The sequence below is a fragment of the Dermacentor andersoni genome, chromosome 11 (assembly GCF_023375885.2).
Source record: "Dermacentor andersoni chromosome 11, qqDerAnde1_hic_scaffold, whole genome shotgun sequence".
NCBI classification, from domain to species: domain Eukaryota; kingdom Metazoa; phylum Arthropoda; class Arachnida; order Ixodida; family Ixodidae; genus Dermacentor; species Dermacentor andersoni.
The window spans coordinates 18,187,406-18,201,229 of NC_092824.1; the positions used below are offsets into that span (position 1 = coordinate 18,187,406).

General features: G+C 48.0%; 1 protein-coding gene across 1 annotated transcript in view; it reads right to left on the minus strand.

The window, feature by feature from the left end:
* Positions 1-13,824, minus strand: part of Pur-alpha (Purine-rich binding protein-alpha) — a 291,757-nt gene that overhangs the window by 170,397 nt on the left and 107,536 nt on the right. Inside the window, exon 2 of the mRNA XM_050167097.3 lies at positions 8,439-8,492. Coding sequence (XP_050023054.1) covers positions 8,439-8,492 — 54 coding nt within the window. The remainder of the gene's footprint in view (positions 1-8,438; positions 8,493-13,824) is intronic.

The following is a 13,824-nucleotide window of genomic DNA, read 5'->3' on the forward strand; positions in this document are numbered from 1 at the left end:
TTGGGTGTAGATCCATCGGTACTTGGTCAGGCGCTTTCGAGCTTCCCGTCACATCCTTTCCTTACGTGCCTCGCACGCCGTCTCTCTCTCTCTCTCTCTCTTTCGCGTCCCATATTTACTCAACACTGGCTTATTTACAGGCGACATGGAGTTCAAATAAGCCGAGCGCGCACTACGAAAACTACGCCCGCATTTGTCCAGAAGTGGCACGAGCGAGCACCAACTACGCGTCTGGGAGGAAGACAGGCGAGACGCTGCCACGACAACCAGCCGACCACGCCACGATGACCGCGAGATCGCCGATAACGCAACCAACGCACGCAGCCACCTCACGACAGATTTGAGAGCGCCGCGGAGTTTTCCTACAAGCACGGTGACGATGGTTGGAACGTTGACTTGCCTAAATTTATCCTTCTGGCTTCAAATGCGGCTTTCTGACTTCGCAAAACGGATCACGTTTGGCGAAATATTGCCATATAAGTGGCACTATACTCGCAGTGACTACGGATGCGGGCCGAACGGTATGGAAGAGGTTTGCTTGAAACTTTAGGACAATAGAAGAGCATAGAACGTAGTAAGCGAAGCCACAACTAGGCACGAAAACGAGCCGAATCCATGTACTAACCATCATTTCAGTGGTATGCGCGTAGTGGATGGATCGATGGATGTTATGCGCGTCCCCTTTGGAACGGGGCGGTCGGCTGTGCCACCAAGCTCTTGCTATTATACTGCCTAATGTCCTACCTAGGTTAAACAATGAAACAAGAAAGAAGAAGACTATGAACTACCACGCCCAAATTTTCTGATCCCCTATTGCGAACTGTGATTTTGTACGTCTCCGTCTTTTGTAGTTTCCCTACTTTTCTTCCACCAATCCTCCAATCGCCTCTTACTTATGCCTATTGCGGAGTTTTGCTTTACCACTGCTCCCGCTGAATCGAAGGGCTTCAAGGAGGCCAGTGGTGCCTAAATCGACCGCTGGGTAGACGTCTTCACATTCTAATAAAACATGCTCAGTCGTTTCCCTAGCTTTACCGCAGCAAGCACATGCTTCTTCTTCCTTCTTATATCTCGCTTTATAGGTGCGTGTTCTAAGGCATCCCGACCTCGCTTCGAAAAGTAATGAGCTTCCCTTTAAGTTATCATAAATTGCAGTTTTTCCTGATTTCGTTTTTTCCTCTTGAGTAGTTACTCATGGCAGATTTCTTTTCCCTTGCCGCCACCCATGAGATTAATTCAGCCTCTCTGACTTTCCGCTTGACCTTCTTTGTTGCTGTGTTGCCCACCCTACAGGCCGCATACTTGCTGGTAAGCTTCCTAGTTCTTTTCCTCCACTGTGAATCAATGTTTTTCCTGTACAGATACCTGAACACTCTCCCAGCCCATTTACTTTCTTCCATACTCCTCAGCCGTTCTTCATACTCAATTTTACTGTGAGCTTCCCTCACTTCAAGACTAGTCCAGCCCATATCACCCTGCACAGCTTCATTTGTAGTATTCCCGTGAGCGCCCAATGCGAGGCGACCCACTGACCTTTGGTTCCCGCCGAGTCCTGATTGTACCCCTGATTTAAAGCAAACAACCGCATTTCCAAAAGTAAGTCCTGGAACCATTACACCTTCCCACATACCTCGGAGGACCTCGTACCTATTGTATCCCCATAGCGCTCTGTGCTTCATTATGGCGGCATTTCTCTTCCCCTTTACTGTTCCCCTTTAGCGCGCGCCGATGGACGCGCCCCTGGTGGCGGCCTTGCACAGTGTGCTCGGGAAAGGAGGCAGCCGCGCGCCGTATAGTCTTCTGCGTCGTTGATGGTGATTCTGTATTATTCGCGTTTTCGGAGAAAAATAAACAACACCCTTCGTATATGTGTGGTCGCCAAAGCTTCAAGGAATGTCAAAAGGAATCGTTGCACGTTGGGGTGCTCAAATACCGGCAAAAAACGTGCCGGCGATACGGTTCTAATCATTCCCCGCAAAGCCTCGTCAGCGGGAGCAGCGGCAGCAATGCATCGCCACCGTTCGGCGGGAAATTTCTGGCTCACCTCCTTTCTATTGTCGTGTTTGAGTTCTTTCCACTCGATCGTATTTAGACGGGTAAGCGACAAAGTTTGTCTGCAGTGCAGCATGCGGTTTAAAGGTATCTCGCTAAAGCTCTGAATGCCGTTTGCCGCTTCTTTAACTGCGTTGCGCTAGCTAGGCAGCACGACTGCACGAGTACGTCGTGTTGTAAGTTGAAGAAACGTAGATGAAGCTTGCAACAACTGAAGTTACAAGAACTGGCTTTATGCGGCCCGGTAAACTCTCGCACTAGCTCTTACGCAGTTCATGTTTTTGCAACTATTTTATGCGTGGCTTCGCGCATGTTGAACTGTTGCTAGTTGCTTCGTGCGTAACTTGATTTTTTTGAGGTGCGAGGTTTTCACCCTGCCTCTTTGTAAAGGGTCTAAATCACGCTTTGCCTTATCGGAGTGATACCGGGCAAGTGCTTCCTTAACAGCTTTATTCTTTTCGCCCTGGAACATCTGAGACATTGTGGTTTCTTGGAAAATGTGTCAATAGGTAGTTCAAGGCGAGAACTGCAAATAGTTGCTGCATATGGTATTTATGTTCCATATGCGCTGAAAAGTTCGCATCACGTTTGGGAAGTCATCACACCTCGATGCTGTCTGAGCAGACTTACCACGCCGAGTGATTTGTTTGGTTCGCAACGTAGTCCCTTTTTGCATGTGAATTTTGTGCTCAACTGAAATCTTTCTCATTATGCTTACGCCGCAGAGGACTAAACCCGGCCTTGCCGTCAGCGCCCCTCTAATTTGGCTGGCGCTGCTCACCTTTAAATATATCATGTGGCATCTCTCTCTACTAACATTGGAGAAAGAAAAAAAAAACTACTGAAATGTTGGTCAGACTTTCGCTTTCTACGTTTCCAAGCTGCTCCTTTAGGGAATTTAAAATTGCAAGAACTGTAGCGGGAATGGAAGTTCATCGGCGTATGCAGCAGTTTTGCATCGGTGGTATAGCGCTAACTAGCGCTCTTATTAACCCGTGCGTTTGGTGACTTCGTTGACTAGTGTAGGCGCTTCCATGAATAAATTCGCAGTTACTGTTCTTGAGGCAACTTTGACGGCACATATTGGTCGATGTCACATGTATTCATCGGCAGAAAGATCACTATACGACATGTGCAGACGTCGCACCGTGCGGATTTGTTTGAGATATAAGTCTGCACTATCGATGTTTGCCTATTGTTGAGGTACAGACGCAGTATTACGGCAGAGGTAGAATTTAAAATATGTCAAAATAAAAAATATGCTAGTTAATATGGGCTCCACTTCGTGTAAATGGGGTTCATTGTGTTTGTCTGCGGGACGCACCTGGCACGTATGTGGACCGAATTGTCCCACACACCGGTAACATCGTGTTCATGCCCAATCCCACAGAGGCCAGCGTATTTCATGCAGCTGTCACTGCAGAAGAAGCACTCTGGCATCCGAACAAAGGAGAAATCGCAGCCGCGAACTTCAGCCATCCTTTCTGTAATGGCTTTTCGTCTGCTACTGCCCCCGAGCATACTGTTGTAAGCACCCGCTAGGTGGCTATCAGTGGCGCCTCTATAGGCGGTGAACTACGTTCATAGCCGAACGATTTCGCATCGCCAGAGTTCCCTTACTATTATTCCCATGGCATTTACTTCAAGGAAGCCGACGTCGCCGCCGTTGGGTTGTGCCACTGACCGCGCATGCGTGGCTCGCACGTGTATTGGCCGCGAGACCGAGCGGAGTCGCCACCTGGTGTACACTGGCTGAACCACGATGGTGTGAATGGCGCGTCGTCTGCTAGCCGCTACTGATTACGTGTGCGCGTACTGTGCACACATCCTTTAATGTTGTAGTGCAGTCCTAAGTGGTGGTACGCATATTTTTCACAATGTAGACTCGTTTGGCTTTGCGCTGTATGCTTGATGCGCTGGAATCAAATCTATGATTGCACGTGTCGAGCGCGCTATGGTGTGATAGTTGCGCACTCTGTCCGCCACAGCTATTCAAATTTTCTGTAGGCATTATTATTCAAACACTTCACAAAAAACGTTTGGCGTCGCTTTAAACAAACGAAGCGGTCGCTGCGATACCTGAACGCAGCGCTACAGCTATTTTGAAGCGATGCGTTGATCATTCCGCAATCTTTGCGATACTACGAAACATGAACGAGGTGGAGTAAGACCATTCAACAGTAGGAAAGAAAATCTTCAAGCGCTCATATGATGCCGCATGATACAATTGACCTTAGGCATACGATTGCATGACTTTGGTTGTGACTGTGATTAATGGCTACGCGACCAGCCTTAGCTGTTTCTAAATGCTCTTCCATTATGTGGATATCCCACTACGTAGTAACCGTTTTTACTCGCACGTGAATGTTCGTGCTTGTATTATCTGCTACAAAATGGGAGCGCAAATACGGTATCAACAGCCTATAACGCGTAACATAAAGTGGGACGCAAGCGAAATTGTGAGGTAGCACCGTTTGTGTGCAGTCTTGCCGTCAGCTTTCGCGGAGATTGACAGCAATTTGTTCACAACCGTCTTGTCGTCAAAGGTGAAAAATTATCCGCTGCTTTGCTAATACAGCGCAAAGGCACAAGAATACAGATTGCAGCATCATGCGTGCCAACCTATACCCCACAATGCTCTGGTAAGTACAGCGGTACTTTGGTATGGTGGCACCTTCACCTCAGTGTTTAGGCAAAGAAAAGCGGTGCTGACGACGAGGAAGAACATAAGGAAACGGTTACGTACTCCGAATACATTGAGATGTTGCTTTACGCATCGAAAAGACGTATTAAGAAAAAAAATGAAGGGAGGGGGTTATGCTCGTAACATATACCAGCATATGAGAAAGGACTTAAAAAAAAAAAGCGCGATTATGCCCCTAATATAAGCCTTCGGCTCTCGGAAGCATGGCGTGTTCAGCGTGTCTGGTGCCAGCAATGCAGCCTCTGTACTTTGAATCAAATTGATTAATTATTCAATAACAGGAAGATAACGTGCGAAAAGAATACGCGAATCCGAGGGACTCTGTCTTGTGTTTTGTTTCAACCCTATTAAAAAAATAGAAAGAAAAGAAACAGCTTCGATGGGGCCGAGCCAGATTGTGGTGCGCGTTAAAGAACCCCGAGCTGGTCAAAATTAATCCGAAGTCCCCCACTAACGGCGTGCCTGATAATCAGGTCGTGGTTCCGGCACGCAAAACACCAGGAATTTTACTTATTTAGGTAAAAAAAAATAAAGAGACGGCAACGATTTCAGAGATAGCACAGGAGAAATCAGTCACGTTTAGTAGTAATTGTGGAACAAGAAAAGTGGACGAAAAGAGCACAGGTCCACGGGCGTATCTTTTCTCCGCAGTTGCACTCGAGCCCATCCACGCGTCCACATTTTTCTCGAGTACACGACGCGCACAAGATCCCTGGGAATGCGGAAGGCGTGGGTTCGCCTCCCTCCAGCGTCATCTTTCCGTGCACTCTGATTTCGCTTACCTTATTATTCGTCCACTTCAATTTAAAAAAGAAAACAGCAGTTAATTTACCCCGTACGTTCTTTTTTTTTTTTTTCCTCCACAATAGAAAGAGAACCCGCTACGTGACGCGTACAGGAGTCGCAACAAACACGCGCTTCTGATTACAAGGCGCTTATCTCGGCCGTGCAAGCAACACCCCGAAAACGCTTTGCACGCAGTCGGGCGCGTTTTGTTGTGCCGCATGCTGTTCGCACTTCTCGTTTTCGCCCGCGTCAGAGGGCGTTATCGCGCTGCCGCAGTCGCGGTGTCGGGTATCGGCCCCGCATCGATCGCCACTGTTACACCAGCTTTTATATATAACATCGCGGTTCTGCTGCGTGGGATACCGACAGACATACTTCCGGTTCGTTGCACGCCCACGAACCGATTGTGGAACTTCACACATTGGCTTACTATCTTGCGACTACACTTAACGAATATAATAAGGAAATGCACATTTATTTATTTATTTATTTATTTATTTATTTATTTATTTATTTCAATCCCTCAACGTTGCATAGGCTATTGGAAAGAGGGATTAGTGTGAAAACAAGTTTACAACGGTCCACAGAGTAAGAAATTGAATAAAGTAACGTTTACAACAAGGCATGGACTGACTGCAAAGCTATACAGAAAGCAGAATACTGCGAATACGCTATCTCACAATCAAAATACTGAGAGGTGCCCCTTCTGTCTAAACACGTACAGTCTTCGTCAAGGATATACGGGCTGCGTCGCCACCAGGCTGACTTAAGTCTGCTTAAAGCAGTTCCTGCGCTGTGTACGCCTCAAGTTCCAACGCCCTCTGCAGTAAGAACTGTCCTACTCGACATCCAGACGATGTCTGGATTGTCAGTAGCGCACCACAGGAGCCGCACCACACAAATGAACGTATACTATATGAATATTTATGAACGCGCAGAATAGGCCGTACATTTTTTTTTTTGCTTAAGACTGTCCTACCTGTTACTGTTGTTTAGTGTTAATGTCATGCACACGCATTCATATCAGTACGATGCTACACATGCGGACGCAACTCGTGTGTTTGTATTTTACCGCGATCAGCATTCTCAGCCTATATACTAAACTATATAGCTTATATACGCAGGACGGCACACTCGAGCGGGCCCCGCCAGGTGTCGCACATTTCGCATCCGTCGGAATGAGCATCACTGTCACATTCAGAATATTGTACACACTTCAGCGACACTGTGCAATGAACAGTCCGCACGTTTTCCTGGGGACCATTCGAATCATGGGTCTTTCTAAGCGTCGTGCTTCGTGGCTTCCGACTTTCTTGCGGATTTACTTAATGCGCTATCTATCTTTATAAAATTTGAAGCAATCAGTTTTGTTGTTGTTGCTTTCGTTTTCGAAATGTGCAAATGCAGTGAGACTCTCGTGTGCACATGTATAACCATAGCGGACTGCTGCACTCTTGGCCCAATATTTTGTCGAATATGATCGATTTCCAAAGTCTCAAAGTCGTTCGAAGCCGGAAGGACGAAGTTTAGACAAATCCAGGCGTTGCGCCTAATATTACGGCTAGACCGTCCTGTCTGAAGCTCCTGCAGACACTGGCGCCACATTTCCCTTAACCATTTCCTTAGGAAACTATGCGAATCATACCGAGATATCTCTGCTGTAGCGCACAGCATAGGTACGCCTCTTCAATTTTGCGCTTGCGACGGCGTGGCCAGCCCCGCCTGCTATTAGGCGGATATTTATTTAACGAAAGCTGACTGTAACCAACGACCCGTTTGGGTGGCCTTAGATAGACCACCTGTACCACCAACCGTCTCTGCCATCAGTACGACACCTCTGAAGGCAATCAACCTTTAACATTCACTTAAACAAATGAAAAACGTGTTTTCGTCATTTCTTTTCTTTTTTTTTTTTCACGATACCGCCACCCCCCCCCCCCCCCCAAGTTCTTCAATATCATATTTAAAAAGCTGTAGCTTTCCATAAGTACGTGTATAGAACACACTGTACTTTGGTACTCGTCCACTACAATGTGGATGAACATGTTCTACTTATTTAGTTATTTATTCTATAAAGTTGTTCGGTGTTTGATAATTTTTGTTTATTTCTTGGGATGGCTCCACCAGATGTGAGAACCATTTCACATTCTTCCTTGAAGAGACATTGCTATATAGTACGGATAACAAGGGAGTTCTTGCCCCCGACAAGTTTCATTTGTTCCGCTATTTCTTTTCTGTCTATGATTGCACTTCTATCTATACACATTTTCTTGATTTATTTAATTCCAATTTTTGTTTGCGTGGGAGTCCGCTGGGGCTCGTGATCCAAGGCTTGCCTTGGCGCTCCCAGTAACGTCCACATTTGAACGGGGGAGCTTCGGGATTTCCTCGTCCTACCAACAGGCAGGTCACGTGAAGTCATTTTTTAGCAGCCAATCCAAAGTTAAATCCCAGATGTCGGGACCGCCAGGTGACTCCGAGCGTCAGTAGTCGACTGTGACGTCAGTCGATCAAAGTCGCTTGATCGGTCGACCTGTTTCAACCGATGGCGCCAGTAGTCGACCGGATGACGCAACTTCCGCGGCCATTGGGAAACACGACCGCGTAGCAGCCGGTGGTCGACTATAGAAGTCGAATCGAAGTCACGGCTCAAAGTGCGCAGTTAACGCGGGTTCGACCCACGCATCAGTCAGCACGAATCCCTCGTGACCGTTTAAAGGTATGGCCGCGTAGTATAGATACTCGAGTAGAAGTCGAATCTAAAGACAGTCGTTTCCAAATGCTTCAATGAGCGCGATTGACGCGGGTGTCAAGGCGGCGAGTTTGACCCAGGAAATGATTGTTCGTTTTCGAAAAGCAGAGAAAAGAAAAATAAGCGGTGAACTTTGTCACTGACCATTTTCCGAAGCGCCGTCATCTTCACTGGAGGAACCGTGCCCTGCGGATTTACCTGTTCGAGAAAAGAAAAGGTTCCGTACGGACGACATAAGTTATCTTATCCGCTTCAATAATGCTACGTGCCCGACTCTCGGCCTACTCAACACATGTGAGCATGTACAGTCGAGAGCAAAAGTCTGGGGACCACAGATGCGGCTGAATCCTTTTTTTTTTTTTTCGTAGCCAACCAGCATAAAGGCTGAAATCAAGTAGCACAGCCTCCGAGCGCCTTTTCCTTTTCTTTTTTGACCAGCGTCATGCACAAAGACAATTTCACGCTCCACGGCTGTGCTAGAAGAAATTAATTCTTTTTTTCCTGATGGCCGCGGTCTCTACAGACTGTTTGCTCTCGACTGTACTTTTTTTTTTTTTTTCAGAATCGTCACCATGTTCATCATCACACCTCGTCATGCTCAAGGGTGAAACACAAAACGAAACATCCCTGATCTTGCACCAGCGCATTAAGAAGACGTCCCACGCGGATGGCTCAACCTTTACGTATGAACTCCCGCCAAAGATAAAAATAAACATTTATGCTACCTCTCTTCAAATAACAGGGACAGCACACTGATGCGCGTTGCCATTCACAAAGGTCCTTGAACCCATTGGCGGAGGAATCTTTACTGTACAAACACCGGACGGCCGGTCCAAACACGCAGCTCAGTTCGAACAGCCTTTGTGATCGTCGAGTGGTCGACCCCTCTTCTCTCCCGCGCTAAAATGCAACGAAGAATTATGCTGGTCCCACGCACTGTGAAATCGGTGAAGGCGAAGACCCTTTCGTCTAGATGCTTGTGTTAATGCTGAACATGTTGACGTTATCTGACGCAACATTATTGTAGATGCTATGTTACGTTATGTAGACGTCATGTTTACGTTATGCAGATGCTATGCTGATGTCGTGCATGTGACGTTGCTTGTGCTGAAGCAACACATGAGAACGAAGGCGGTGATTGTCACTGCTTCACCCGCGATTATTCAATGTTTTTTTTTTTTTTTTTCAGATATTTCGAGAAAGATACAAGAGCTAAAGGCGGACAGCAGCTGGCGGGAGCTCCTGCACCTTCAGTATACAAACGCACATCACACAGTATGGTTCATGCAATGTTCACGGCAGAATGCGACAGAATTCGATACATCTCGCTCTCTCTTTCTAAAAAAGAACGTCACACAATATAGGTTCCCACATCGCACCGAAATAATAAACACACCAAACTAACTATAATGACTGCAAAATCGCAGTTTTAGTGTATGGTACACAAACGCACTATGGGCGTCTTGCGCTGGAGTTTGAGGTATAGTAGCGGTGCCTGGTGGCGGCGCGGGAAACGACATCTGGGTCGTACCAGCTTGGGTCGTATTGAGCCCTGGCTGTGGCGAAGCACGTTTCTAGGCCGAGTTTTGCGTCGATTCGCACTTTTTTCTGCCCTGTTGCGAGTGCGAAAAGGCTCGTCACTTCTCACAGACCACGTCGACCACGCTGCGAGCTGGTCGCAGCCTATAGTTTAACGAAAACGGACTCTCCGTGTGCCGCGGGACGTAATGCTGGAAGCAGAAGGAATCGGCGACGCCGATCCGGAGGGACCTAGCTCAGCATCGAAAAAGCGTCACCGTCGATACTGCTGCGTCGTGGGCTGCCATGAACAAGAAGGCCTGAATCCCAACATCCGATTCTATCGCTTCCCTTCAAGCAGAGCGTCGGGCGCGCTGTAACTGCAGTTCGTCGCGCTGGGTAAGCGAAACTTCGCGCCATGCTGACTGTTTCACCTGTCTTGAAGCTTGCTTGATTATAGATCTGCGTTCTAAAATTCGGTCTTTTGCACCTACAGTCCCGACGGCATGCCGACATAGCAGCAGGCATGGCTGGTGATTCACGATTCGAAACCCGGCCACAGCGACAATTAACAATTCGACCGGTGCGAAGTGGTGAAGTGCCCAGGTGTGTGCAAATGACCACAAATGGCCGGGCTGATTCGGTGACAATTCACTACCCCACTACGAGCAGCACAGGTTAGAGAGTTAAATGTGCTCATACTTGACCTCAACCCAGCATGTTGAGGCAGCGCAGCAAGATAGTATTGATTACAGCAGATCGGTTTTCGAGCGTTGTCATTAAAAGCTACATCAAGCGAGCAGCGCACGAGCTCGCGCTGCAGCGCGATTCGCACGTACGTGCGAGCTCATATGCATTGCATCAGTTATTACAAGTTACTAAAAGGGACAGATGGCCGCTACTACAACGCAGGCATAACTACTTGTTTAGCGGCATACAGTCAACAAAGATTGCAGGAGACCCGCCGTTTCGCGGCTTGCTGAAAGACCGCTGCCGTCGCGGCGCGTACCGTCGTGTGCTCGAGCAGTTCCGTACACATGATGTCTGCTTATCGCTGCTTTGGATTCATTTATAGCAAGCATTTCCTCGCGTTTGTGCGCCTGAATCTAGCAGCGTGCAAACCTTACCTGAAGTTCCACTTCGTACGCGACTCGCTTCGCTTGGGATTGACACCGCACTAAAACTTCGCCGCTTAATTCTTGAACGGCATACACGTATTCGGCACTGCATAATTTCTTGCCTTTACGCAGCGTGCCACTCCTGAAAAAATCTTCGGCGCCCGATATTCGCTGCAGGCCGTGATACAACACAACCAAAAGTGGCGGGTCCATATTGTAAACGTGCTTTCCGAAGCAGACGACCGAGCTTGGTACGACCCATTTTAGGACAGAGGGCGCTTTTTAGCCCCTTTTTCGCAGCGCCCTCTGGGCAATGCAAGAGCCCCATAAGGAAAGTTTCGACACCTTAGGGCTTATGAATTGCACGCTTCAATCGAGACGTTGGCAGGTGCTTTTATAGGGTCGAACCGAAGCACCGGCCCGCGCATTTTTCTCTTACAATCGTAGGAGATTTCGCGATTACCGCAGCTCTGTCCTCACCGAAATTTCGCAGGACTATAGTGCGGGTCATTCAATGCAACACACGGCCCGTTTACTCGCCTGGTGTTCAAGACAGAAGAAAAGCTAAGTCGCCCATGCCTACGGGGAAGCTGCGGCTGCTTCGAAGGAGTGGCGCCAGCGCAAACTCGTGTCGCCGCCTGTCGGCAGCTGCAGAAAGCAGCCGCTCCCAGACTGTTTTGCCGCGCCTCCCCCGCTCCTCTACAGTAATATGCAATCGCGCTACGCTACAAGAAAAAGAAAAACATCGACGCGATGCATAGGCGCCCATTGGCTCGTCCCCTGCCCGCGCCCAACCAGGACGCGCACAGCTTCAAAACCAGCACGGCGAAAAACCAGTTTCGGAGAGCATTAGCTACTAGTAACAGCGCGTGCAGCAATACCGAGCACGTCATTCGCGCGCGGGCTTCCTGACTGCCTGCCTGCCTGCATGTGCCGTGGACGGGACTAGTTTCCGGCTCACTGCACACAACTGCGGGGAGCAGGGAGCGGGTGCGCTGCTGCCATTACGGAGGAGGCACACAACGCGAAACACAGCAGCTCGGCGGGTAGCGCCAGACGCGAGGCGTAGGATAACTTTGACATACCAGACGAGACGAGGCGCCTATGCATCAAGCCTTGTCGTGATTCAGATTCATTAATCACTGGTCATTATGCAGAGGAGAGGCGAATGGGCGAAGGGGTTGGGCTCGCTTAATGACCAGGCCGCGCCGCGCTGTATATAATAGTAGCCCAAAGACGGGCTACACACTGAGAGACGATTTCTTTTTTTTTTGTTTTTACTGACACGCAGTTAAGTGCCCCACAGTTCAGACAACACTTGTTTTAAACTCAAACCATAACGGTCAGTACAGGGCCCAATTCTGAAACGCACCTGGCATGCAGCGGCCTGTCGACAGAACAGATAAATTATACAACAAAATGATGTTCTAAGCTTGCTTATCCTGAACAAACTAACTAGTCAGAACTGTTACCTTCCCAAGCAAGTCCTCACTAGAGTGTTTTAGCAGAACGTTTTTGACGGTCCGCTCCGCTCTCGCGTACCCGCTCACAGTTAGCGGAGCGGCGGACGAAGAATCAGTTTTAGCGGAGCGCCCGGCTGCGTCCGAAAGGCATGTGCTCGCCTGACGCGCCACCTTGCTGCAGAAGGTAAAACCGCTATGAACATAATACTCAAGTTGTAAGAATTGCCGCAATAAAATAATATATTTGGAATTACTCAAATGTCTGAAGGCATTTCATGCAATACATTGCATTTTCATTTCTTATATATATGTATAATCCGTACATTACCGAAGCCGTTACGCTGTGTTGTAGCCAAGGCAAGGTTTATTGCTATTTCAGTACACCTAAAACGTGGTCCGCATAAACAAACGCGCGCACATGGCAGGGTTCTGTAACGGGTTCATGGCCACAACCTCCCGAAGTAGAAGATCTTCGTGTCTCCTAAAGTGTACTCTAGGTTTGCGCTTTACAAATCCCCATTCAAACGAGCTCGTTGACGGTCCAGCAGCACTGGGGGCAGCCATTTTGCTTCGCTAGACCCGCTTGACCCGCTCGCCGCGCTCCACTGAGAAAGCTTTCTAGCGGAGAGGGGGCTCCCGCCGCTCGCCCGCTCACGGCTGAACGGGTCGCGCATGCGCACTTGCGCTTCCGCTAGCCTGCTGAGCGGAGCGGACCGTCAAAAACGTTCTGCTAAAACAGCCTACTATTAAATTTCTTCAGAGGCGTAGAAGAAATGCACATTATTTTACCATCATTGAGTATCGCGTTCCAGTGAGGGCACCGGTAGACTGCAATAGCCGACACCCGTATGTATTTCTACTAATTGGTACGTTAGGACAATTGGTACAGCCATCACTCGAGCTTTTAGCCTCTGTTTAGCAAGCACGAAGCATATGTACCAGATGTTCCTGCGAAGACATTAATCGTTTTTAATGTTCCTGCGAAGACATTAATCGTTTTTATTAGAAATCGCCTGCGGTAGACAGCACAGTTCTAGTCCTTGAGTTCCACTCGAAGAAGAACACATTACTTGCACGAGAAATCGAAACGCGTAATCGACTAAGCAACAAAAAATTCACCAATTATGTTTTAACTAATTGCTTACGGTAAATACTGCAATTTACATATTGCAGCTGGTGAGACTGCAAGCCATATCCACTTGAAAATAATTGTCAATGGCGCCATTTTCGATATATGTGTCATCAAACTTGAGGTAAAGATGCACTGTCGTTGCACTTACTTTTTTAGCAAAACGGCACTTTTTTTTTTTACATTGAAGCACAAAACTAACTAGACCACCAATGTATTTCTTTGCAAAGTTCGGTATTCAGCAGGGAGCTTTAGTTCACCTACATAAAAACATGGGAAAAGAGAAATCATTTTCTTCGCCA